This window comes from Ustilago hordei (assembly GCF_900519145.1).
Source record: "Ustilago hordei strain Uho2 genome assembly, contig: UHO2_contig_04, whole genome shotgun sequence".
NCBI classification, from domain to species: domain Eukaryota; kingdom Fungi; phylum Basidiomycota; class Ustilaginomycetes; order Ustilaginales; family Ustilaginaceae; genus Ustilago; species Ustilago hordei.
The window spans coordinates 124,935-150,129 of NW_024545261.1; the positions used below are offsets into that span (position 1 = coordinate 124,935).

Below are 25,195 nucleotides of genomic sequence, written 5' to 3' on the forward strand. Positions count from 1 at the left end.
TCTTACCGTTCCATTTCTTCCAACAGTTGGTGCCAAAGCAAGCTAGAAATCCACATGTCATTCCTGAAAGAAATTGTTATTTTTGATACCCCTTTGTGTATTAAGAGTGGCGTGGCTTCGTGTAGCTTATGGTTCGGACGAGCTGGTTTTAGGTTTGTAGACAACTGGGGAGAGCAGTGTATTGACATGACTATCTACAGTAAACGAGTGCAACTATTTATGTTTGCTGGAACCAAGTGAGACACACTGGTCAAGGAGCTCCAAGCTCCTCAACCCCTATGTCAATGCAGGGATGCATTGACAAGGAGGTCCATCCCCTTGACCCCTATATTGGGATATTGGCACGACGTCGCCAATACGAGGTCAAGTTGACCTCCAACACTCCTCCTATTGGTGACCAATCTACTCAGCAAGAACACCCAAGTCTTCCTGTGACTTGTTACTCCCTCTAGCATTGAGCAGCTTAGTAAGGCCATCTGCAACCTGTAACTTGCCTGGGATCCACTTAATGATAACGAGCCCCCTTTTGACTGTATCCTTGATGTATGCTGCCCAGAGTGTGAGAGCCTTGTTTTGTTGAGGTCCATTGGAAGATGCGACCCATTGTGCAGCCTGGTTGTCAGTATGAAGCACAACTCCAACATCATTACCACTGATGAGACCAAGGCCCTTGACTATATCAATAAGCCAGTCAATGTCATGACAAGCATTGCTGAGGGCCACCACTTCTGCCTCAGCAGTTGATGTGGATATGATCCTTTGCCAATGGCTCCTCCAAGCTATGGCACCCCCAAATAACATTAGTACAAAACCTGACATGGAGTATGGGTTCTCCTTCCAGCTCCCAGTGTGATTGGCATCTGAGTAAGCAAGCAGCACCCTGCTGTTGTCGTCAATAAGGTATGTTAGCCTGCTGTTGCACATATATGATATATAGCAAAGGAGATGGCAGGCTTGGTTGAGGTGCACCATTGTTGGCAAAGAGAGATACTTGGCAAGGTTTCCAACCACAAACACAAGGTCCAGACAAGTTGATGTCATGAGGTAAATGACAGACCCAATCATCTGTTGATAAATCATTGTCTGAGCCTTGTTCAGTGTCTTGTGGCTTGCATCCTTGGGGCTGAGATTGACTGCTGATGGATCCAATGGTGTCTTCACAGGGTTGGCCCTTGTCATGCTGAAGCACTCAAGGATGGTGTCAATATAAGACATCTGACCAAGCAACACTGTGGTACAGTCTTGCAATTGCTGGATGTGAACACTGAGGCACCATTCAGCATCATCACTGCCTGTGATCTTGAACTGTGCACAGATTGTGGTGATCATATGGTCCACATCACTGTCAATGCCAACAATGATGAGATCATCAACATATACTGCAACAACAACCAAGCCCATCTTGTACATGGCCATGTCTTGCCCAAGTTGAGCAAATGCCATCACTGTTAGGCAATGATCAAGTTTAGAGTACCACTCACAGCCTGACTGTTTAAGTCCATATAGTGCCTTCTTGAGATTGCACACTGATTGTGGTGACTGCTTGAAGCAAACTCCAAAACCTGGTGGTAGGACCATGAAGATGTCCATGTCCCTGAGTTCACCATTGAGGTAGACAGCAACAAAATCAAGCTGACAAATCCTATAGCCATGCTTGATGCTGTTACACATAACTGTTTGTAGACAAGTCATGCTGACCATGGGTGAGTAGGTATTGTGGTAGTTGACTCCATGTCCTTGAGAGTCCCCACAGGTGAACAATCAAGCCTTGAACTTGCTGATATTGTTGTCAGTGCCTCACTTTGTCTTGAAGACCCATCTTGCCGATATGGGCTTGCGGCCTTGAGGTAGGTCGACGATAATCCTGTTGAAGTCATTCATCAGTAGTCAGTGATCACTTGTGTCTGTATTGCGATGATGAATCACTCCTAAGTACATGATGAGACGAGTGCTTATATATGTGTCGATGTTCTCTAGATGCATGTGTGATTCTAGGAGCTGATTGGGCAGGAGCATGGTGTCATGGGCCTGAATGCGCAGGAAGCAGGAAGGCCGTTGGTTCATATGGAAGGAGCACAGGTATCAGGGGATCAGGCCGATCGACGAGGAGAGGCCGTAGATCTCGCTGGTACAGGTAGTAAGCATGGTCGTAGTACAGTCTCCATGGAGACCTTGGGGCAAGGAGGCCTGTACAACGAACTCACATGCAAAGTGTCATGGGCCTGAATGCTTAAGAAGCAGGAGGGTCACTGGTTCATATGGAAGGGGCACAGGTATCAGAGATCTAGTCAATACAAGTGGAAAGCATGGTCATAGTGCAGTCTCCATGGAGACCATGGACTCCTACAGACTCACATGCAAAGGAGGACCAGGCCCATATGCAAGGAGGGCCAGGCACAGCCACAAAGAGGACCAAGCTCAAGGAGCATGCAGATGGTTACCACTCAGGGGCTCAAGAGACAAGAGTCAAAGGAACCATCACCAGTCAAAGGAGAAGGAGCAGTGTATAGGGAACTGGCAAGCAGGTCCTGAGGAGGAGGAGCAGTGTTGAAGGAGTTGATACAGCTCAAGAGGCACAAGGGTGCCAAGCAAGCAGGATAGCAAGGAGGAGGAGCAGTGTCGAAGGAGTCGATAGCTCAAGGAGGACAGGAGTGGTGCTAGAGGGGCCCCCTGTACAAGTACTCGATGAAGAAGGTACTCTCTGGAGAGAGAGCAGGAGCAGCATCGCTGGCAATGCTGTGAAGAGGTATATAACCATGCTTTCTCATCATCAAAGGTTGAGTGGATCCTCATCCACTCTACTCACCATACAACTAGTCAATACTTTAGAAACATAAGTACTCATTAGTTTTCAGTCAGCATAGCAGCAATCTATCAAGGTTGCTCCTCATCGTAGTGTGTGTGTTGTATCACCACTACCTGACATCCGAAGGTGCCCCATAGCAGGTTAGTGGTCTGGATCAAGATAGAACCGAAGGCAGTAGTCCACTGCAGTCCGGGGATCACCTCAAGCATCAGTCAACACACTGGACACTCATGTTGACGCCACCAACCTTATCACCAACACCATCAACCTCATCATCATCAACACTCACACCAGACCTTGGTGTCATCATAACCTATGCATTGATATTGATCATGCTGAGCTACCCCTGAATGGAGTGTCCACAGAGGTCAGCCGAAACCTACAATAGTATATACAATGAATGCCACCCACTGTCACTGCGCAACTTGATAGTTGCTGAGCGACTAGCTCGTTGAGACCGATACTGAGACAATAGCTGTCACACAGTTTGATAGTCACCGAGTATCTCGACAGACCGACCTGGGTTTCAGGCGCGAGACCCCTGACACAGGTCTTGAGGAGGAGGAGAAGGAGGAGCAGTGTCAAAAGAGTTGATACAGCTCAAGAGGCACAGGAGTGCTAAGCAAGCAGGATGGCAAGGAGGAGGAGCAGTGTCGAAGGAGTCAACACATAGCTCAAGGAGGACAGGAGTGGTACTAGAGGGACCTCCTGTATAGCACTCGACGAAGAAGGTACTCTCTGGAGAGAGAGCAGGAGCAGTGTCGCTGGCGACACCATGAAGAGGTATATAACCATACCTTCTCATCATCAGTGGTCGAGTGGATCCTCATCCACTCTACTCACCATACAACTAGTATTACTTCAGCATAAAAGTATTCATTAGTTATTGTCAGCATAGTAGCAATCTATCAAGGTTGCTCCTCATTGTAGTGCATGTGTTGTATCACCACTCACTGACATCCAAAGGTGGTTCATAGCAAACCAGTGGTCTGGATTAAGATAGAACTGAAGGCAGTAGTCCACTGCAGTCTGGGGATCACCTCAAGCAATAGTCGACACACTGGACACTTGTGTCGATGTCACCAACCTTATCACCAACACCATCAACCTTATCATCAACACCACATCAACCTCATCATCAACAAGACCACTCACACCAGACCTTGGTGTCATAACCTTCGTATCGACATTGATCTTGCTGAGCTACCCCTGAACAGAGTGTCCACAGAGGTTAGCCAAAACCTACAATAGCATACAACATTCATATCGAACACCACCAGCTGTTGCACAACTCGATAGTTGCTGAACAACACAACTTGCCAGGATCAGTATAGAGACAATAGCTGTCGCACAACTTGATAGTCACCGAACGACGAGCAGACCAGGTTTCAGGCGCGTGACCCCTGACACAGGGTTATTCTCGATTGCCAACTGCCAAATAGTCAAGGCAGTAGCAAGGGCACTGAAGGTGAGCTGGTTGATGGTGGTGACTGTTTCTTTATACATTGGGTGGTGAATAGTGCATTTCTGTAGGTTCAAGGACAAAGTGTCATCAGCAAAAGGTTTTCCCAACAGGCTGCTCTCTGTCTGGATAGACCTGATTTCCTGGATGAGCTTTTGAGCATCAGAGTTGAACATCCTAAGCTCACCTAACTGAGAAATGAGTGCAATTTGGCAAGAGGTGGTGGTGGCTTCATTGGTCAAGCCATTCTCAATCTTCTTCCAGACCTGATGGAATGTATGAGGCTCCCTGATGATGTTGAGAATCAAGTAATTGACATTGTATTCCCCAGTAGTATCAATGGTGCCACATAGTGCATTTGTTAAGGCATCATCGAAGGTGCAGTTCCACTTGGGGTGCTTCTTGTCATACACTCCCTTGAGGTGTTTCATTGCATGGGGGATGCATTGGAGGAGAGACTTGATGTGGGCATTCCAACTGTAGTAGTTGTGTGATGTAAGCTTGGGCACTGGCTCAAGAAGTTTCACCAAGGTGTGGAAGTTGAATTGCTTGCCACCACTGTTGAGGTCAGAGTTGGAATCAGTTTCTTCATTGGCATCATTGTCAATCACTTTGGTCTCTGTCTCATTGGTGGCCTTGTTATTGGTGACTTGTGGTTGGGTGGTTTTACCCTTTCTACCTCCTATGGCCTTGCTTGCACCAGCTTGAGTTTCAGTTTCTTCTACCATAGCTGTTAACAGGGGTGCAGCTTAGTCAGTAGAGCTTCAGACTCTTAATCAATTGGAGATTACAAGTCCTGTATGCTGACCTGAGCTACTAGCAAGCTCTTGTTCACAAGTATATGTCTTCTTGAATGCTTATCTTTTCTATCAATGGGATGCTATGTACATGGGCATATATATACTTGATCATCACCTCCAATACATGCTAGACTGTGGTGAGCCACTCCTCACATTACTCCTGAGTTGTTGCCTCCTGTATTACTCCTGAGTGTTGCTATGGTAATGCTTATGCAGCCCACATGCATGCCACCTATATGTGACTTTGCTTCATCGATGGCTCACTTGTGCTCTGTGGACCCCATGAATCCCGTTGGAATGCCGACGCATCTTCAACTGAAGCGCACCTTTCGTTGCTGATTTTTCGTGACAGCCGCGAAATTGACCGACCATGGAATTCGCGATCAGACCTCCACCAGTTTTCTCATTAACCTTCTCGCCATATCTTTCCCCCACACCACCTTCAAGCCAAAGCAGGGGTCTGTAGGAATGCAAGACCAGCTCAATCAGCTCGTCACTGAGCTGCTTGCACAGGCCAACAGCCTCGAATCAGATGCTCGACTTCTGGTTGGAGTCTCAGGCTTTCCAGGATCAGGCAAGTCCATACTCGCAACGAAGCTCGTCTCAGCCCTTAACGCAAGCTCATCCTTCTCGCCGATCGCTATCTGTGTCGGAATGGATGGATGGCACTACCCACGCTCTGTCCTCTCCACTTTTTCCGATCCAAAACTAGCTTTCGACCGCCGTGGATCGGAATGGACGTTCGACTCTACCCGCTTCGCCGACTTCGTCTCCTCCGTCAAGCGAAACCCCACATCCACGCTGAAAGCACCTTCGTTCGACCATGCCGAAAAGGACCCATTGGAGGACGGTGTATTGGTTCTTTCCAGCCACAAAGTTGTAGTCTTTGAAGGTTTGTACTGCAATTGTAGCGTAGGAGAATGGGGTAGAGCAGCGAAAGAGATGGATAGAAGACTAGTGTTCGAGATGGATAAAGAAGAGGCGAAAAGGCGATTGGTTGTGAGACACGTTGCGACAGGAGTAGCGAAAGATGAAGATGAAGCTATATGGAGAGGTGAGTTCCCAATCACGACCTGCCTTGACTTCGCGAAGGGAGATCAAGTTGCTGACGTTTTCCTTACTTCCTGTTGTGTCCGTGCGGTAGCGGACAACAATGACCTTCCGAACGGCGACTGGCTCATGTCTCACCTTCTCGAGCCTTATGCTGTTGTGAGGAGCATAGACGATCCTACATGGCGATAGCAATCAAACATTACTAGCAACAGTCCAGATAGAGACGCAGTCTATTGTGCGAATGGTACAGTACTGTACATATACAGGACTGACGCGGTCCTACATGGCAACCTTGCGCAGGGCAACGCTCTTAATGATCCTCCGGTCCTCGATCGGCTCCAGCACTTCTTCCACCACGACCCATTTGTAGCCTGCTTCTACAAGCTTGTTCCACCTCTCAACCAAAGCCTCGACTTCGCCTGGTTGTATACGGCCTTCGTGGGAGGGTGACTCGTAGTCGAGAATCGCCTCGGGATGCGCTTCAGCAGCAATGAAGCGCTCAGTAGGGGAGAGTGTGACAAAGTGGCTTAGCAGCACGATGCCACTTGTGCGGACGAGGGATGAGAGGCGTGGTAGGAGCGAGCGGGGGTGGAATCTGATGCTTAGGATCAGATCGAACCCTCGCTCTCTCACATCCTCACTCTCTTGCGATTGCGCGGTGCTGACAGGAAGGAGAGCTTCGAGCCCGAGCGCTACATGCCGCTGCCACAACTCCGCATCATCTTTCGGCGAGAGTACAGACTTTCCCTTTCCGCTGCCGACCAAAGGATCAAGATAGCCCGCATCGCTGCATTTTGCCCAAAGCATACTTTCGCATCTTGGCTTTCTCTCCTCCGAAGTCAAGCAAAGATCCTCCATCAGCAACTGTGCGCGTGAGAGGGCAGCCTTCCAATTGTCGACGCCTACTCCTATCCAAGAGCAGGGCGAAGTTCGGGATCGAGAGCCGTGCAGGATCCAAGCTAGGTCTCGGGCTGCTCCACAACCCAAGTCGAGCACTCGCAGTGTGTGTGCTGTGCTGCGAGACGATTCGAGGTTGAGCACGGTTCGTTGGACTGCTGGTGAAGGCCGGAAAAGCAAATTTGGGATGTCGTCACTGTGGGTTGCTGTGATTCGGTCTTGATGCGAGCCTGATGTTCGGACGAGACCGCATTGCTGAGCACTGGCAAAGAAGGCTTCTCGATCTACTTTGGTGCTTTGGAATGAGGAGGTTGCCGTCGCCTCTAATAGATAGATTAGCCTCGCAGCAGGAGTCGAAGCAAATGCTTCTGCCACTTGATGCCGCTGATCTTGGTCAGCTATAACGAGAAAAGGAACATTTCGTGGGGGCAAGTAGCTGTATCTGGACTTGAGCTCTGCTATCGGGTAGATATGATACGAGTTGGCTAGATGTGCTTGGTGGAATGCTGAGTCGGATCGCACATCGAGCACGAGACGAGGCTCTTCGAGTGAGAAATATGGCCAAAGCGGGTTGACAAGGCCGGCGCTAGAAGCGATCATGTACTTCTGCTCAGCAACATGGTCGAGAGCAGACATCCCCACGACCTTCTTGTCAGCAGTATCGGCAATGATCGTGTGCTGCGAACAAGCGTCAGCTACCTGGACCCTGAGTAAAAGTAGAAGTGGGCCGTGCCCTCTCACTTGTGCGGCCAATTGGCTGCTGTGGAGTTGCGAATGAATTTTTTTCGGTCTTGATACATACGCTTTGCTTTTATGAGACTAATACATCTCTCTTAACCATCGTTGGTATCACAGCGATGCAGGCGGGAAAAATCGTTCAAAGACGTTCGGGCAATGGTACGCCCATCTTACAACCTGTAACTTCATCAGAACAGCCCTCTCCCCAAGGCTCTGGTTCGACCCACGGCGTTCTTGCGGCTGCGGTAGGAGCATCCGAAACTCTTCCAGCACAATCGCTGGTATCCTCTGTCGCATCGCTGCAACCACCTACACCCACTGTCAAAGCTTCGGACTCAGGCTCTGGTGCTAGAGCTGCAACTCGATCCAAGACTATCGTGCTCACCGATGCTGGCCGTGCTCCCTGGTACAACTCAGTCGGAGAACCCGTGCCAGCCTACGTCGTCGGTATCGCTGGTGGCTCTGCTAGCGGAAAAACTTCGGTAGCTAGAGAAATCCTCAGAAGGCTTCCCAACGTTCCTTGGGTCGCTATCGTCAGTCAAGATGCCTACTACAAATCCCTCTCCGCTGAACAATCTAAACTCGCTTTCCAGGAACAATACGATTTCGACCACCCGGATGCTTTCGATTACGATATCCTCAAACAGTGCATCAAGGATCTGCGTCAGAGCAAAGCAGTAGAGATTCCAGTATACAGTTTCGTGCAGCACCAGAGGACCTCAGAGACCAACTATTTATACGGACCAGCAGTATTGATTGTGGAAGGCATCTTTGTTTTGCATGATCCCCAGATTAGAGATTTGCTAGACCTCAAGGTGTTTGTTCAGGCGGATTCGGATCTGATGTTGGCAAGAAGGATTAGGAGGGATATTGTTGAGAGGGGGAGGTCGGTCAACTCGGTGCTGGATCAGTACCTGAGGTTCGTTAAACCTGCATTCGACACTTTCGTATCGGCGACGGCGAGACATGCCGATATGATCGTGCCTGGTTCGCATAACCAAGTTGCTATTGAGGTCATCAGTCAGCATATGGAGAAGCAGTTGAGGAACAGGTCGAGGAAGTTGCGAGCCGAGTTCTACAAGACACCTGCTACCCAGCTTCCTGCGCGTGGAGCCGCAGGCAACAAGAACAGCGATGCAGTACCTATGAGCCCCTACGATGGGCTAGGCTCTGCAAACGAAAGGCGATCCAGTCTCACACCCATCAAGCCTCACCTGAATCGCAGCGATTCGTATGCTTCGAATGCTACGCATACCGAACGAGGAGCTTCCAGCACCTCTGCTACTGCCGACGACTCCAGCCTACCATCAAACGTCATCATGCTCGCTCAGACCCCTCAACTACAAGGCCTGCTCACCATCCTCCACGATCGATCCACACCCACTTCTGAATTCACTTTCGCATGCAAACGTGTCGGCACCCTGATTGTCGAACTTGCTACCACTCTCCTCCCCTATCGCGAAAAGGAAATCACCATCCACGGTGGCCGCAAACACATCGGTCACGAACTCAACATATCCTCTCTCTGCTCCGTCTCCATCCTTCGCTCTGGAGCCGTACTCGAACCTTCCCTCCGCCGTGCATTCCCAGCCATGTCACTCGGCAGCCTCCTCATTCAATCCAACGAAGAGGACGGCGAACCGCACCTCTACGACGTTTCACTACCCTCGTTCATTCGTCGTCGAGAAACAGCGGGAAAGTCGTGGGTCTTTTTGCTGGACGCTCAGATCGGGACGGGAGCAGCGGCGTTCATGGCCATCCGTGTCCTGTTGGATCACTCGGTGCCTGAAGATCAGATTATCTTTCTGACCCTGCTGGCTAGCTCGCAAGGTGGAATTCATGCCCTAAACCGTGCTTTCCCCAGAGTCAGGATTGTAGTCGCTGGTGTCGATCCAGGATTGCAGAAGTTGCGTATTCCTTGGTCCACCGTTTCCTCTTCCGCCACCGGCATCGCGACGAAGCAAGACAGAACGGAGACAAGAGGACACGCGCAAAACGCACCTGTAGACGAAGACGATCTTTCACCAGGTTTCAACAAAAGAGAGAACTTGCATCTATTGGCTTCTCCTCCGCTCTTGAGCATTGACGGGAGGTTTGGAAGCCAGAATGAAGCGGAGAAGAGGCAGCCGCAGAGGCAACCACATATGGCGAAAGGGAGCAGGGTGGTGTTTGCCATCACGCCGGGTTGCGGGTCCATTGGAGACAGGTTCTGGGGGACTGGGTCGCGATAAAGTGCCCCCCTCCAAGTCATCTGTTTCAATTTTTTCATTCTCACTGCATCGCAAATCGCAATCGGAAACCATGTAAACGGAAAAGCTGTTTGACCGCTTGGGATTGTGTCATTGCAACCGCAAGCATGATTGACTTGTTCTGCGGGTCAGGCCTGGTCTTCATCAATAAGCTCGCCAACAATACCATATTTGCCTGTAAAGTGAGCTTCCCACTCTTTCATGTTTTTGCTATCCAACCCCGAATCAAACGCAAAAGCAAGGTCAGCTACTACACCAAATTCCACACTGCCACACCGAGGATGCGCAACTTACAATTCGCTCGGGGTCAAATCCTCCAACTTGTCAATCGGCTGATCTAAAGGTGTTAACATCTCCATATCGAAACTCTGTTTTGCCATTCCTCTACTCGCATCTCTTCCTGCAAAGTTACCATAAGGTCCACCTGGACCGTAAAAGGTCTTGCCCTTTGTCACGTCGAACACTTTCCTATTGATCGCTAGCAAGATCCGCGATCCATCAGAGTCGGAAGAGTTACCGGTTCCGTCGAAGACCGCAAGTGTGCGGGGGATGTATTTGGTCCATTCGACCGTGTCTGGATGTTGGGACGGGAGGTAGGTGTATCTATTGGAGGGGGCGGAGAGATGCGAGCGTGCTTCGGCGGGGGTCGGGGTCCAGCGTGATGATGTTGGAGATGAGGGTCGGATGAGTGGGATGAGGATGTAGAGTAGAGCGAGGAGAAGGAGGAGATTGAGTGGGTTGGTGTAGATGGATTCTGCCAAGCGTTGAAGTTTGGTGATCAGGAGGGAGGTGGTGGGTGGATCAGGTTGGCCGAAGAGGCGGTGTTTGAGCTGGTCCATGTTGGATAGACCGATGTTGGTAGAGGGTGCTGGAGGCAAAGGATAGCTGATGGAGGTGATATGGGACGTTGGTGGACAACAGATTGAGGTGTTGCGAAGCTCGAAGAATGGAATGCGCCGCCAAAATGAAAGCCGAGAGCCGAACATCTTGACCTCCACCAGAGGGATTTTGCAGTGCCGCACCGACACACTTCATACCATCCTCAATCACCTCTCACAGTATCTTTGAAACGCACGCTCTGCTCTGGTAGCCATCGATGGCATCGAGGGCTGCCCCGAACTCTCTTCTCGGAGACGTGGTGCAGCCTGAATCTCTCAGCCTCTTTTCCTCCACCTCCTCGAACCCATTCGCACTTTGGGCGCTGCACCAAGATCCTGACCTAGAAGAAGACTCTGGTATACGCCTGCTCATCGACTCGACCGACGTTACAGCACTACATGATGCTGGCATTCCGGTTGATAGCTTCAAATTGCGATCCGATGAGCCCATCAGAGGATCTTGCTCGGAGCCAGTACTTCACATCCAGTCCCCCTCCATTCGAGGCACTTTCATTCGATCTCCTCCAAACAAGCACACGCAACTGGGCATCAAGCTACCCTATCTCACGTTTCAATTCAGACCCATTGGCAGCTTCCGACCTTTTCTTTTCGAGGTCGGCATCATAGACGAAAGGCACCAGCAGGCAAGGATACGCGTCAGCAGCTTCCAGGTTGAGCCAAAGCTGTATTTCAAGCCCGCCCAAGATGATCGGACGCTGAATGCAAATGGACAGAATGGAGTGAAGAAATGGGAGCAGATCCTGCATCTCCCTCTCACAATGGCTGCTCAGCCAACGCAAGAACAGACTTCGTTGACCTCGTGGCAGGTGCTCACTCTTCCTCTGGATCAATTTGTCAAGTACTGCTCTGATACTTGCTTGCTAGGACATGATGGGAATGAACAGGGGAAAAATTCAAAAATGCAAAGGTTGGGGAGGTTTGAGGCTGTGTCACACGTCAAGGTTCATGCCAATGTGCGGTTGAGGAGGGCCTGGTGCTCGAAGCAATTGCCTGATCATGATCTTGCCGAATTTCAGGTCTTTTCGTAGTCATATTGGCCTCGTCTGAAGCAGACCGGAGCTGTCCATCCTATCCTGTGGCCCGCTTCCAGTCTGTAGTGATCCAGAAGCGTTCCTTGACGCCGTTCAACAGGCGGTGATGAGAAGGAGCGTGACACGAGTTCTGTTTTCCCTGTCAATTTCGCGACCTTCTTTTTGATGTTGTATTTCTTTTCGTGTTTCTTTTTCGCAAAAACAAAAACAAAAACAAAAAATAAAATAAAAATAAAAATAAAAATAATAAAAATAATAAAAATAATAAAAACGCCGAAATGTGGAGGTTTTGGGTTTAGGGCGCTCAAGCGCTCAGGGGTCTCGGCCTGCATGACAGATCCTGCTTCCTCAACCCTGCCACCATCTCTTTTTCCCCTCAAATCGACTGCCGAGAGATTGCACTCTGACACAATGTCAGACCTACCAGAAACGGCACAGGCGACATCAACAGCAGAGAAGATCACCACCGCCGTCGCACCTCCCTCCTCCAACCTCAATACAACCTCACTCACCAAACTCACCGACCTCCCTCCACCGCGGTTCACCCTAACCGAAAAAGCCCTCGACGAAGCATTCAACGATATCTGGGCGAACAACGCAAACGCAATCTCTCACTGCTATTCCAACACCGATGCGCTCAAAGTCGATTTCACGCGCACGGGCAAACGTAGTTTCTTGGGGATGATCAACGATGCCACCAACTCGGTCTATCGTATGGTTCAAGGTGCGGTCACTGACTTCTTCCGTCAGACTGTTCTAGACTTTACATATGGCTCGATCGGTCTAGGTGGATTGGAGAGGTATTATGATGACCTCAATAGTAGGGATCCTTCGGAATCGATAAGGTTGGCGAGGGTTAGAGCATCTGCCATCGAAAGCTGTCGACGAGAAGTTGTGTCCGAGACGGAGCCGCTTATTGGTGGGTGGACACTTTGCTCTCCTCTGCAGGCGAATACGGTGGCTGCGTTGAAGCTGGAGGAGAAGGTAGCGCTGTTGACGAACAAAGCGATGTATGTTTGCAGCTACGATTTCGGGAGTGAGAAGCTCAACGAGTTCACCAAAGTCTTGGTGGGAGATATCGTGGGTATTCAGCAAGGATTGTATGTTACTTCCCCACACGAGAGTAGTCATCCGGAAGACAACTGGGGCTTTGTAGTGACGTATCTCAACTCGATCTCGAGGAGCAACACTACAGCGTCGATCAAGAACATCACTACAACGAATGCAGTAGCGAGCAATGCAGAGGAAGCGGGGAAGAAGATCTTTGCTTTCAGAGCGATTTCGGATGAAGTTGGCGAGTCTGCTATCGGACGAGGTGGAGGGTCGACGATGCAGTCAAGACACCTGCATCATACAGTCAAAGGCAATCAGGGTGGAAAGGGTGCTTCGAGTGCTGGTAACGATGATGACGCGGAAGGGGAGGAGGAAGGTTGTGTTTCATCCAAGCACAAGGTTAGGAGGATTGTAGAGCTGCTCCGCGAGTGTTGCGTCGACGCAGGAGCGTTCGATCCCGATAACAAGGACGAAGAGGAACCTTTCATTACCGACAAGACGATTCAGAGCCTGGATGAGGCGAAAGCGATGATGCCGCTATTCGGTCCGCTCATTGAAGGTTTGAAGCGTCGACTATGGCTTTAGATCGTCGCTGCCTTTCTACTCCTTTTTTACTCAGACCATCTTGTTATTGTTCAATCGTATACCCTTGGATCTGCCTTCACCTTTGCAATGGTCTAGAATCACACTTTCACATCCGCAGAAATCCGTCCGTCACCGCATACTGAAGTTAGGGTATCTAGTGAAAACAGAACAAAACGAGAATCGAAGGAAACACAAGAGGCCGTCGTCTCAGGCCGCAGCGGAAACACTAGCAGTGTCAGGAGCAGCACCAACCCTGATCCCCAATCTTGCCATCTGCCCAGTCAACACATGCCTAGCAAACGCAGACTGAACCACATTCGTTCTATCCAAACAATCCAAACACGAAACCCGAAACGCACCCGTTTGCCTACTCAACACCTCCACCTTCCCCTCCCTTTCCCCTCCTACACTATGATGATAATACTTGATCTGCCCCAACGTTTCCTCCATTTGACCTATGAGCTTGGCCACGTTCTCAAACCGCATTCCAGAACATTCTTTGTGAAAGTCAAAATCGACATAATGCAACTTGCTTCTATCCCACTGCTTTCCCTCCGTACTCGCAGCTTCGGTTTTGAGGTTCTCAACGGCGGTCTTGTAGGCTTTTGAAATGTGGCCTTCTTTACCACCTTGTTCGGCAAGGTTGACGCAGGTGATGGATCCGTAGCGTTCGACTTGGACGGAGAAATGCTTGCGACAGGCTTCGGTGTTTTCTGCTTCGGTACGCTCGAGTACGGGTGGTGGCTTGAGCGAGAATGGGCTCTGAGACCAATAGAGAGGGATCGAACCACGGATCTGGACGAAAGAGAGAACATCTCCGATCATCTCAGACTTGGGTTTGGTGGAGCTGCGGAGGACGTAGAGAATTTGTTCGGTCTCAACAAAGTTGGCGACCTGGCCGGACTCGTTGATTCCTCGACGCTGATAGCGTAGTCCTGCGCGCTCCTTGGATCGGCGGGAGATGACCATCATTTGACAGCGCAGAAATGCATCTGCGCTATCTTTCGGAGCTTCTTCCTGATTGGCCTGGCCAATGGGCTGGATTGGCAAAGTGACAGTCTGCAGATACCCTTGCATGACAGGCAAGATATAAGCATGGAGTCCAGCATGAATGAGATCCTTCGACATATGCTCGTTATGCCAGAATCTGCGATCGGCTCTTTTCCACAGCGGCAAGTTTGGGTACGGCTCAGCGAGCAAAGGGAAAGCAGCTATCTCCTCAGCATCCTCACTGAGAACCTTCGTGGTGGGTAGCGGCATGGATCTGGAAGTGGGGCTCATGTCTGGCTTGGGATTGTTCTCCAGCGCCCGTCTCTTGTTCTGCAGCGAAGTCGTAAGATCAAAGTCGTAGCTGAACCAAAACTCGCCTCGAGCCCAGTACTTGGCTGTTTCCCTGACCGCCTTGTCCTCCAACTCGGCTTGCTTAGCAGCGTGCCACTGTTCATCGGGAGTCGCCGACGCTACTGTTGCAGGAAGCTCTTCCACAGCAGCTTTATCTTGGATCTCTTCAGGCGACTGAGGGAGTGGGTTAGCAGCGGGAAGCTCCACGACATCGGTCGATGCATCTGCGGACCGAGACTGCGTGGCTGGGTCTTCAGAGATGGTCTCAATGCGACCATCGGATACTGCACGAGCAGCGCGTGTGAGCCAAGGCCTCGACTTGGGCATGCGTAAAGTATCAGATCGTTGAGTGTTGGATAGAGATGAAAAGAAGGGCTCTTTGGGGATGGCAGCCGGAGTCTCAACGTCGTCGTAGTCTGACTCGGATGAATCACTATCGCTTGCTGAGCTACTATCTCCAGCAGCATCTTCATCCGTCGAAAAGTCACTGGGCTGAGCAGCAGCGGGAGTTTGTGAAGCTGCACTGCCTTGTTTTGCTGCTTGAGCATGGATAGCCTGGGATGCTTCTTCTCGTAGCAATGGGATGGGTAGGACACCAGTACAGCAATAGATCGGGCGGGTATGGTGGAAGTAGTGACCGATGAGGTTTGAGCTAGTGATGACGAATAGGTAGCTGCTGCTGAAGAAGCGTGAAAGGCCGATGATACCAGAGCACTCGATGGATGCATCGTCTGACGATGCACCGTCTAGGATTGCCTTGCAGGCGGCAGGCTGGAGAGGAGTGATCTTGGCATCTTTGCTCCAGTCGATAAGGAAGCCGACATCGGGCGAGGTGATTGGCGGAAGAGCTCCTGTGGCAGTGAGTGAAGCGGTCGAAGCTGCCAGCGATGAGGCATTGTAAGCGCCAATCGTAGCGACCTTGAAGCCATCGCCTGAGCCAAAGGGACGAAAAGCGGGTGTGGATGGAACTGCTGAGGTGCTCGCTTTGACGTGGTGACTTGTGTGGCCATGGTGATAATGTCGGTGCTGATGTAAGTGTGTGGAGTTACGAGGATAAACCAGCAGGCCCTGTTCTGTCGTCAGAATGCCAATGCGACTCTCCGGAAGAGGATATGGAAACGGCGGAACAGTCCAAGCAGCCATGGCAGAGCTAGATCCGTGCGATGGCGGAAGCGGACCAGAAGACATATTGGGCGACGATGCAGGTGAAGCTGTTCTGCTTTTGGATGAGGATGGTGAGGAGCCGGCTGTATCGTTCGGCGCTTTTACCTTTGCCGACTTGGAGCTGCTCGACGAGGAAAAGATGGCTTTCAACATGATGGTCGAGGAGAAGGAGGAGGAGATAGGAGGCTAGGGGTCGTTGACTTCTGAATGCATGCAGGACGCTAATCATTTTGTAGTGCTTGATGCATGACGATTATATTTGGCGAATACAAAAGTGCATCGTGTGGGTGTTCCAGGTTGAATTTAAGACTAAAGGTGGAGGCGAAACGACCAGAAATGCGGCATTAGGGTGTTGAAAAGTGAAGACGTTTTGGTCCCGATACTGGCGATCGGGGAGAGTCAGAGTACGATGTCACTACTATTTTAGGGCAGAAACATACAGCTTGCACATAAACTGTCCCATGAATTTACATGTCACCATACATCACTCTAATGCTCAATAGCCATAAGTTGTATTGCCACACTGTCTGATATCATCTGAAAGCCCTGCTTCTTCTCTCCAAGACTGTGTAAATGATATTGACATTGACTAAGAAAATTGTACTATGAAGAAAAGCTGAATTTTTTTTTATTGTGGGACAGTTTATGGAGCATGCTCCCAAATAGTGACACCACTCCATTCCTGACCTTGTGGGCTTTTGACTACAATGAAACTTGCAATGTAACTTGGTGGGCACCTTCATACACATCAAAAGTAGTGATGTGGAAAGTTTCAGCTCAATCAGATGACTGTGAACAATCCAGCAGTGCTTCCAGTCTGACACCATCATATCTATACCATCATGCCAAAAACCACCCCAGGGAGGTGCCAATTGGCACTCTTTCACATCCAAAATGGGGAATCTACCTGTTCAGTTGCTGACCAACTTGGTATGAGCAAGTCTACTGTGAATTGCATCAGCAAAAGCACCTCCACTGATGTTCCAAAGTCAAAGGGGGGCCAGCTGAGAAAACTCCAGCCTCATCATGTTTGCTTCCTGGACCACTATTTTGAGCTCAATTCAACCTCCACAGTCAGGAAAGTGTCATGGGCCTGAATGCTCAAGAAGCAGGAGGGTCACTGGTTCATATGGAAGGAGCACAGGTATCAGAGATCTAGTCGATACCAGTAGAGAGCATGGTCGTAGTGCAGTCTCCATGGAGACCATGGACTCCTATGGACTCACATGCAAAGGAGCACGGAGCCCATATGCGAGGAGGGCCAGGCACAGCCACGAAGAGGACCAAGCTCAAGGAGCATGCAGATGGTTACCACTCAGGGGCTCGAGAGACAAGAGTCAAAGGAACTGTCACCGGTCAAAGGAGAAGGAGCTCACAGCATCGCCAGCGATGCTGCTCCTGCTCTCTCTCCAGAGAGTACCTTCTTCATCGAGTACTGCTCAGGGGCCTCTCCTGCTTGGCATCCCTGTGCCTCTTGAGCTGTGTCGACTCCTTCGACACTGCTCCTCCTCCTCAGGACCTGGTGTCGGTTCCTTTGACTCTTGTCTCTCGAGCCCCTGAGTGGTAACCATCTGCATGCTCCTTGAGCTTGGTCCTCTTCGTGGCTGTGCCTGCTCCTTGAGCTTGGTCCTCCTTGTGGCTGTGCCTGGCCCTCCTCGCATATGGGCTCAGTGCTCCTTTGCATGTGAATCCATAGGAGTCCATGGTCTCCATGGAGACTGCACTACGACCATGCTCTCTACTGGTATCGACTAGATCTCCGATACCTGTGCTCCTTCCATATGAACCAGTGACCCTCCTGCTTCTTGAGCATTCAGGCCCATGACACAGGCCACTAGTGATCCATCAGTTGTTGAAGCATACTTTGATGTCTTGGAGAAGACTATTGCCAAGTAAAGGATCCTACCTGAAAACATCTTCAACATGGATGAGACTGGGTTTCTCATTGGACAAAGTCAATGCCAATACATCATTGTACCCAGGGAGAATGGGAAGAATCAGCACTTCAGGTCACAGCCAGGCAATTGGGAGACTATCACAGTGATTGAGTGCATTGGTGCATGAGGGATAAAGCCACCACCTATGGTTATCTTTCAGGGCAAGAACCACATGCAGGGCTGGTACCACAATCACACTGCAGCTAAGGACTGGGTCTTTGCAACAAGCCAGAATGGCTGGACTGACAATGAGCTTGCACTACACTGGCTCAAGGACTGCTTTGACAAGCACACCAAGCAAAGGGCTCAAGGAAAGTATCAGCTGCTTATCCTTGATGGTCATGGCTCCCACATCACAGCTGAGTTCATTCAGCAAGCATGGGACTCCTGCATTGTCTGTCTCTGCCTTCCTCCCCATGCAACACACCTCCTACAGCCACTTGACATCATGATATTTGGACCTTTGCAGCAAGCCTTCACCAAGGAGGTTGACAAGTTTGCTGGAGCAAATCTTTCAATCAGTAAGAAGGATTTCATCGACATGTACAGCAAATCACAACAGGTCATAACAAGCACCTTAGCATCACAAGCCTTCAGAGATGTTGGGATCAACTCAAAGCTCCACCCAGAGAAGGTTCTATGGCACATGCCCAGCTACCATCGAGAATCAACACCTCCATCTTCAGCTCCTGCAGTTGAGGAGACTCCAACAACTCCTTCTACTCCAGAGGAAGCAAAGAAGATGTTAGCACAGATGTATGCCATCATGGATCAGGATCAAGAAGAACAGCAGGCACTTCTGGCAAGCAATCACTGACAAGGATGCATTTGGATGAAGAAGGTAGGTAAGTTCATGGACCTTCTCTTTGGCCAGCATGCAATTGATCAAGCTTGCATTCAAGAGCTCACAGCAGCCCACTCTAAGAAGCAACATGCACTCCCAGGTGATAGGAATCAGTTGTTGCAGGCCAGGGTACTACACCAAAGTGACTTACCAAGGCTACTTGCAGCATGAGAAGAGCAGGCTCAGAAGGATTCAGGAACAAGGGCTCAAAAGGGCAAGAAGCAAGCAAAAGGCAAAGAGTGAGCAAGCAATCAAGAGAACCTGCCAGTCCAGCTGACACCAACCTTGTCATCTGAAAGAAGCTTCTGGCCTCCACAATCAATGTTGCCTTTTCCAGGTTATGAGTCTATGTCAATGGTACCCCCACCTCTGCCTTTTGCTAGTTCAAGTATCTTACCTGTCAAGCCCCCACTGCCCAGGTGGCAGCCAATGCCACCCTTCCTTCCACCCATGCCACCCTTCATGTGATCCTATGTTGCATTGCAATTCAAGTGTTGTTGTTGTGCTTTGATATAGTAAAGGTCCACATCTATGGTGGACTGGCCTGCTTGTTGTGTGTGTGTGTGTTGAACCAAAATTGACTGGAGCTGCTGCCTCAAAATTTCGAAATTGAGAGGGGGACTTGGCTGTTTCAGCAATTTTGAGTCCAGAAACTCCCAAGTCCCCTGGCCACTTCCAATCCGAGACCTATGTGAATTTGACATGTACATGAACTACGTTATACAAATTATCGGCATATGCCAAAGGTGGGAGCATTCCACTTAATGACGATGTGTGTCAACGAGCGGGACTAAGTTGTATCCGATCTCTGTTCAGATCGGCTCTGCCCGATCTCTTTCATGTTCGCTTACGTCAACTCGCATCATCATATTAGATCGTTTCCTTCAGCAGGCATCACTCACAACTTGATCCTTAGACCGCAATCTCATTGCATCCATAGCCAGGCCTGCTGTCCATAGAAGAACAGCACAGCCAACCAGTGGCAGTAGGCTCACGGCATTCAACAAACGCAGCAATGGCAGACTGTTGAGCAAGTGGACTTGTTTTATTCCTGGCAAGGGTCAAGGTGAGAAGGTGACCTAGCGAGCCGTTCCATGCCTGTCCAAGCAGAGCAAGAACGTGCGAAACACACACCGTTGGAATGCAAAGAGATCAGGGAATATCCTTGTGTGAAGTTCCGGATGTGTTTGGTTGTCCAGAATCCAGCACAATATGCAACTCCTTCTAGCGTCTTAGACGAGAAGACCGAAGGAGAGCGCAACGGCACCGAGCACAGAGCCCAGGATCGAGAGGATTGTAGCACCGGCAAAGTTGCGGCCAGCAGAACCCGAACCCGAGCTCTGGCCAGTGGCGGAAGCAAGAGAGCCAGCAGCAGCCTTGGTGGAGGTGAGAAGGTGAGTGCCCGTGGAGCCAACCTCGTTGGGAAGCGCACCAGAGCTGTTCGAGTAGGTCTCGATGTAAGCATCGCCAGCAGGCTTCTTGAGACACTCGACGATGGGCATGAGGTTCTGTCTAGGCCTCATCTGCTGAGCAGCGGGAAGAACAATGTTGACGGCAATGTCGACAGCCTGCTGGTAAAGGTCGTGTGCGAGAACAATGTAACCGGTGGAGAGGGAAGAGGCGTTCTTGATGATCTGTTCGAAACCGTAGACGACCTCGGCAGGCGAGACAACACCAGCAGCAATGCGCCAGTCGTTGGTGTCGTAAGGCTGACCACCGGGAGGGGTGGTCCAGATGATAGGGGTGAGACCCATCTGAAGCGAGATGGCGCGAACGCGGTCGTCAATGTCACCGTAAGGAGGACGCATAGTGTTGGGAGTCACGCCAATCACTGAGCGAATGACCTCCTTGGTCCAGCCAAGCTCGGCAACAATCTCTTCGTTGGTGAGGGTGGTAAGAGCGCGGTGAGACCAGGTGTGAACCGAGATCTGGTGACCCTGCTCAAATTCGGTCTGCACCATCTGGGGACGCGAAATGACACGCGATCCAACGACGAAGAAAGTGGACTTGAGGTTGTTCTGGTCCAGGTACTGGAGGAGGGTAGGAGTGTAGGGCGAAGGGCCGTCATCGTAAGAGAGACCCCAGGTGTTGGGATCAGGGCAGGTGGTGATGTCGGTGGAACGGGTGCACTGACCGCAAGACCACCAGCAGTTACCGTCAGGGCCGGCCTGGCCAAGGTTGGCGGGGTTACCGCTGCAAGAAGCTGAGTCAACGGTGGTGGTGACGTTGGGGACCTGAGACCAGTCGATCTGAGAAATCCAGCTCTGAACCTGAGCCGAGTTGGTAGGTGGTACGGCATCGAGAGCAGGGAAGTTGGAAGGAAGGATCGAATTGATGTCGGGAAGACCAGGAGCGCCGGTCACCTGGGGGTTCTTAGCACCAGCTGCGTAAGTGGTGAAGAGTGAGGTAGTGGATGTGGTGACACCAGGTCCCGAAGAGACGCCAGCAAGGAGCGACGAAATCGAAGCAGGGAGGCTTCCAGTGAAGGTGGAAGTAGGAGCAGCAGCAGCAGCAGCACCACCACCACCACCACCACTAGCATTGGCAGCGGAGGAGGCTCGAGTGGCAGCCGAGCCAGATGCAGAAGCTTGACGCTTCTCAAAGTCGGGCTTGGCCGCAACGACGGCAGCAAGCGCCAATGGGAGAGCCGCAAAGGAGGAGAACTTGACCATGATGGGACGAGACCGCCTATAAGAAGAGGAGGAGGAGGAGGAGACGGTGATAGAAGGGGATCCAGTCCGGGTCGATTCGAGTCGAGTCGAATTGGATCGGAATGGGATGAGATGATGGAGCAGCGAACCGAGGATCTCGTGCAAAGTTGATGGATGGTGAAGGTCGGGAGGAAAGATGACTCTAGAGGACGTCGACACCAGCACACACACAGACACACACCGAACTGGACAAAGCGGAATGCGAATTGCACAGATTGGAATCGGATGTCAGCTGAGGTTCTGCACCTTGGACTGTGTCACTGCCGAGTCCTGAAAGGAAACCTAGGGATCGGGCAAAGAAAGGTAACCAACGAAACATGGTTGTCGTTGCTGTTTTTGCTCGCTCGCATGATGCCGCTTTCTAGGAGGTTACTTACCCCAGCAGCTGTATTGGCGTCGCTCGTGCATCTAAGGAGCATTCGGAATGACCAACTCTTGATCATCTTGCAGCAAAGTTGACTCTGAGCTGTCGCCCTGCACCTTTGCCCTGCACCTTTGCCGCTTCTCTTCGGCATTCGTTCCCCCGGGGAATGCTTTCTTTTTTTGGCTTTCATGATCTGCTTGAACACACCGAACCTCGTCAAATGACATGCCACCGGCGATCAACGTTGCAGCTTCGGCAAACTTGCAGAGCATCACGAGCTTTTGTTGCTGCCCAGATGAACGATGCAAACCACGATGAGAGTCTTGCTGCGATGCGAGCAGATCATACCCTGGTCTTGTTCAATCGAAATCGGATCATGATTGGTTCCCGATCATCGTGATATCTCCTGGCTCGGAATTCGGAGATACTGATTGCCTTGCTGCAAGCCAAATTTTCCCCTCGATTTTTCCTCAGCTGTCGAGTTTCTCAAGGGTCCTCCTTTAGGATGCTCTTCTGAGCTTCTTTCTCACTGTCACTGCCACCATTGATCTCGTCACCATAAGCCTAAGTCCGCAAAGATGGGAGGAAAAAAGGTAAAATAGACGCAGATCATTCCAAATGCCAAGTTCCGCTTGCAGTCTGCTCACAATCGTCCCCTTTTTTTTGCTTGCACTCACCGTAGATCTCGGAACGTTCCATCAAGAAAAAGTCGAGTCCCACCCACCCCTTCTCGAGAAGAGCTACCCAGCTTGCGAGAGTAGCGCACCGCAAAGATAAGCTCACTCAGGCCAAGGCTGTCCGAAATCGCTCCTCAAATGCCAAGGTCGACCGTCTCTCCACTCTCATTCTCATGCTTCCGGACGACATTGATGCTTTGCCAGATCTTGCCACTGTGCACTCCTTCATCACCGGAAACTTCCTCACACGACACAATGACCAGCTTGACCAGCTCAAAGCCGATCGGAGGCCAGGTAGGCCGCCTCACAAGCGTGAGCTCGAGCTGAAACAGATCATCGCCCTGGAGCTCCAAGAATACGAACAAGGTTTCGAGGTCCCAGATCTCACAAGCAAAACCAACGTCAAGCTCCTTCGAGATTGGCAAGGTGATCCGCAAGCCTTTCCTCTCTTCCGCATGGTCCGCATCAGCGGAAAATACCCGTAAGTCCCTGCGCTGGCCCCCTACCGCACTTATGCTTCATCGATACTGACCTCGTTGCAACGCCGTTCCCATAAACAGTGAGCAATGCAATCTAATCCACCCCGGCAACCATAAGCTTCTTCAGCTTGAGGAAAAGGAGCCAGGCGCGTCGGCCTCTGCTGAGTCCTCATTCGAGATGGACATCACCCAGAATGGCAACTCCGTGGACTCACCTGCCTTCCAACGCGCTGACGAGTTCGCTCAAATGGGCTGATTCCGCTTTACACGTCGTCCGCCATTATCAGCAAACTGCACATTCTTTTCTTTCGTTCTCCAACGTTTACCCGGCCGCAACCAACCGACATCTGTAAAACTAGCTTCTTCGAATACCATACATTTGCATCCTGACATTCTTTGTTGCGTTATCCATTCTCAAGGCTTCTACTCTCGCAGGTTTCGCCTTCGCTTCTGACTTGCGCAAAGCACAGGCAATTCATCAACAGTCGAAAAGGTACAGTCCTGACATGTGTCTATTGTCCTCCACCTTGAGCTGCGAGAGTGACAACCCAAGAGTCGTGATTCTATATACAAAAGGGGATGGCTAAGGCGGATATTGCGCCACGCCGACGATCAATTAAGTAGAGGTCTTCTGAAGAGAGTAAGCCCCTTCGCCGGAGAATCTCTTTTCAAAGATCTTCTCAAGCAGCGCAGAAGGCCACATGGTCACCCAAATACCAACCGCCAGAAGGAGCGGCGCGGCATCCAGTACGAATAGATAGACTGTGACACGCTCAAAAACAGTTTCAAGGCAGAAAGTGTCAGTCACTTGACCACTCAACAAGGCAAAACTCGATTCATCATCACCATGCAAGAATACTTACTCTCTTGCGACACCAGGTAGCCGCTGTAGCCTTGCGAGAACTCGATGATACGATAGAAGGACCTGATCTGTTGGTCGGCAGCGATTCACTCAAATTGAGAAAAAGGTCAGTTCAAGTTGTCTTGATTCGGATTCTGGACGAAGGATGAATGACCTACTTACGATGACAAAGATGGATGAGAAGTACAGTCCGCCAACAAGAGCGAACACCGGCTTGTCCAAGCCCATAATTTTTCGGTCTCCCATTTGTCCGACATTGTTGCGCGCACCTTCCCGCATCACCAGAATGGTGGCATAGGTCAGAAGAAGTGTAAAGAGAATGTACGAAACACCCTGAAGGATCACACCGACTAGGAAAAGCTTGTCGCCGATCTCAGTCAAGCCGGGGTTCTCAGCTCCACCGCTAGCCTGCATGCCACCAGCGGAGACTTGGACCAAAAACGTAGCCACATCGCTCCAAACGAAGACTCGACCCACGATGCGTGGCGGGATGAAAGAATAGCGAGACTTTTCCCTTTTAGACCCTCCAGCCTTGTGCAGCATCGTGATCTTCTCGGCAGCAGTCAGTGGCTGACTCTCCATCGCTTGCAGATCCATTCCGGAGCTACCGAACTCCTTATCTACCGCCAAGATCATGCGTCCATACAAGAGATAGTTGAAGGCGAGGAAAGCGGCTGGCGAGATGACCACAAACATGCTCTGGATGATGTACAAGCCAAGGCTGACGTTGTAAGGGTCGATGGATGGACGCACAAAGTAACCGATTGCAGAGAAGAAGCATCCGAACGGAAGGCACAGAGCCCATTGGTCTTTGTGCCGGAAGATGTAGTAGAAGAGAACAGCTGCATATACGGCGTAAAGGCCACCGACAAAGTAGTTGCCGCCAGGACTGGGGATGTACTTGAGAATGCCGTCTGGCGTGCCAGACGGTGAGACAGCCGCGATGAACCTGATGCCCATAACCGTTGCAGTGGCATCAGTCAAGGTCGCTTGAGCGACAGCACCCACGGCCGTGATGATCAGGGTGAAGGCGAGTCTATCTAGCATTCTGAACGAGCTTGCGGACGAGTATGGAGGTGAGGAGATTGTGTGGTAAGTGGATAATGAGCGTCAGAGGAAGGCAAGGAATCTCGACGAAACTTTATACTTTCGGTTTTCTTTCGGAAGGTGGTCCTCGGCATGCCGATGCAGCGCTCAGCTGTCAGCGACCATGTGCTTTCGGAGAACAACACAGTATCGCAGA

The 25,195-nt window shown here is 50.8% G+C and overlaps 14 protein-coding genes across 14 annotated transcripts; 6 read left to right on the top strand and 8 right to left on the bottom strand.

Annotated features, from left to right (window-relative positions):
• Nucleotides 1-402: 402 nt before the first annotated feature.
• Nucleotides 403-1,692, bottom strand: UHO2_02363 (uncharacterized protein; the record flags this gene model as incomplete). The annotated part of the gene is made up of 1 exon (XM_041555151.1): nucleotides 403-1,692. The coding sequence occupies one exon, from the start codon at nucleotides 1,690-1,692 to the stop codon at nucleotides 403-405; it is 1,290 nt and encodes a 429-aa protein (XP_041411085.1).
• A 2,476-nt stretch (nucleotides 1,693-4,168) lies between these two features.
• On the bottom strand, nucleotides 4,169-4,996 carry UHO2_02364 (uncharacterized protein; the record flags this gene model as incomplete). The annotated part of the gene is made up of 1 exon (XM_041555152.1): nucleotides 4,169-4,996. One exon carries the CDS (start codon nucleotides 4,994-4,996, stop codon nucleotides 4,169-4,171), a length of 828 nt encoding a protein of 275 aa, XP_041411086.1.
• Nucleotides 4,997-5,536: 540 nt separating this feature from the next.
• On the top strand, nucleotides 5,537-6,310 carry UHO2_02365 (uncharacterized protein; the record flags this gene model as incomplete). The annotated part of the gene is made up of 2 exons (XM_041555153.1): nucleotides 5,537-6,122; nucleotides 6,213-6,310. The coding sequence occupies 2 exons, from the start codon at nucleotides 5,537-5,539 to the stop codon at nucleotides 6,308-6,310; spliced, it is 684 nt and encodes a 227-aa protein (XP_041411087.1).
• A 90-nt stretch (nucleotides 6,311-6,400) lies between these two features.
• Nucleotides 6,401-7,654, bottom strand: UHO2_02366 (uncharacterized protein; the record flags this gene model as incomplete). Its single annotated transcript, XM_041555154.1, has 1 exon — nucleotides 6,401-7,654. The coding sequence occupies one exon, from the start codon at nucleotides 7,652-7,654 to the stop codon at nucleotides 6,401-6,403; it is 1,254 nt and encodes a 417-aa protein (XP_041411088.1).
• A 221-nt stretch (nucleotides 7,655-7,875) lies between these two features.
• Nucleotides 7,876-9,987, top strand: UHO2_02367 (uncharacterized protein; the record flags this gene model as incomplete). The annotated part of the gene is made up of 1 exon (XM_041555155.1): nucleotides 7,876-9,987. One exon carries the CDS (start codon nucleotides 7,876-7,878, stop codon nucleotides 9,985-9,987), a length of 2,112 nt encoding a protein of 703 aa, XP_041411089.1.
• A 146-nt stretch (nucleotides 9,988-10,133) lies between these two features.
• Nucleotides 10,134-10,844, bottom strand: UHO2_02368 (uncharacterized protein; the record flags this gene model as incomplete). Its single annotated transcript, XM_041555156.1, has 2 exons — nucleotides 10,134-10,215; nucleotides 10,300-10,844. The coding sequence occupies 2 exons, from the start codon at nucleotides 10,842-10,844 to the stop codon at nucleotides 10,134-10,136; spliced, it is 627 nt and encodes a 208-aa protein (XP_041411090.1).
• A 257-nt stretch (nucleotides 10,845-11,101) lies between these two features.
• UHO2_02369 (uncharacterized protein) lies at nucleotides 11,102-11,932 on the top strand (the record flags this gene model as incomplete). The annotated part of the gene is made up of 1 exon (XM_041555157.1): nucleotides 11,102-11,932. The coding sequence occupies one exon, from the start codon at nucleotides 11,102-11,104 to the stop codon at nucleotides 11,930-11,932; it is 831 nt and encodes a 276-aa protein (XP_041411091.1).
• Nucleotides 11,933-12,346: 414 nt separating this feature from the next.
• On the top strand, nucleotides 12,347-13,573 carry UHO2_02370 (uncharacterized protein; the record flags this gene model as incomplete). The annotated part of the gene is made up of 1 exon (XM_041555158.1): nucleotides 12,347-13,573. The coding sequence occupies one exon, from the start codon at nucleotides 12,347-12,349 to the stop codon at nucleotides 13,571-13,573; it is 1,227 nt and encodes a 408-aa protein (XP_041411092.1).
• Nucleotides 13,574-13,780: 207 nt separating this feature from the next.
• Nucleotides 13,781-16,231, bottom strand: UHO2_02371 (uncharacterized protein; the record flags this gene model as incomplete). The annotated part of the gene is made up of 1 exon (XM_041555159.1): nucleotides 13,781-16,231. One exon carries the CDS (start codon nucleotides 16,229-16,231, stop codon nucleotides 13,781-13,783), a length of 2,451 nt encoding a protein of 816 aa, XP_041411093.1.
• A 1,770-nt stretch (nucleotides 16,232-18,001) lies between these two features.
• Nucleotides 18,002-18,832, top strand: UHO2_02372 (uncharacterized protein; the record flags this gene model as incomplete). Its single annotated transcript, XM_041555160.1, has 2 exons — nucleotides 18,002-18,052; nucleotides 18,176-18,832. 2 exons carry the CDS (start codon nucleotides 18,002-18,004, stop codon nucleotides 18,830-18,832), a joined length of 708 nt encoding a protein of 235 aa, XP_041411094.1.
• Nucleotides 18,833-20,091: 1,259 nt separating this feature from the next.
• On the bottom strand, nucleotides 20,092-21,531 carry UHO2_02373 (putative Chitin deacetylase; the record flags this gene model as incomplete). The annotated part of the gene is made up of 1 exon (XM_041555161.1): nucleotides 20,092-21,531. The coding sequence occupies one exon, from the start codon at nucleotides 21,529-21,531 to the stop codon at nucleotides 20,092-20,094; it is 1,440 nt and encodes a 479-aa protein (XP_041411095.1).
• Nucleotides 21,532-21,978: 447 nt separating this feature from the next.
• On the bottom strand, nucleotides 21,979-22,312 carry UHO2_02374 (uncharacterized protein; the record flags this gene model as incomplete). Its single annotated transcript, XM_041555162.1, has 2 exons — nucleotides 21,979-22,260; nucleotides 22,283-22,312. 2 exons carry the CDS (start codon nucleotides 22,310-22,312, stop codon nucleotides 21,979-21,981), a joined length of 312 nt encoding a protein of 103 aa, XP_041411096.1.
• Nucleotides 22,313-22,512: 200 nt separating this feature from the next.
• UHO2_02375 (uncharacterized protein) lies at nucleotides 22,513-23,346 on the top strand (the record flags this gene model as incomplete). Its single annotated transcript, XM_041555163.1, has 3 exons — nucleotides 22,513-22,527; nucleotides 22,617-23,092; nucleotides 23,172-23,346. The coding sequence occupies 3 exons, from the start codon at nucleotides 22,513-22,515 to the stop codon at nucleotides 23,344-23,346; spliced, it is 666 nt and encodes a 221-aa protein (XP_041411097.1).
• A 360-nt stretch (nucleotides 23,347-23,706) lies between these two features.
• UHO2_02376 (uncharacterized protein) lies at nucleotides 23,707-24,999 on the bottom strand (the record flags this gene model as incomplete). The annotated part of the gene is made up of 3 exons (XM_041555164.1): nucleotides 23,707-23,852; nucleotides 23,954-24,020; nucleotides 24,115-24,999. 3 exons carry the CDS (start codon nucleotides 24,997-24,999, stop codon nucleotides 23,707-23,709), a joined length of 1,098 nt encoding a protein of 365 aa, XP_041411098.1.
• Between the last annotated feature and the right edge of the window lie 196 nt (nucleotides 25,000-25,195).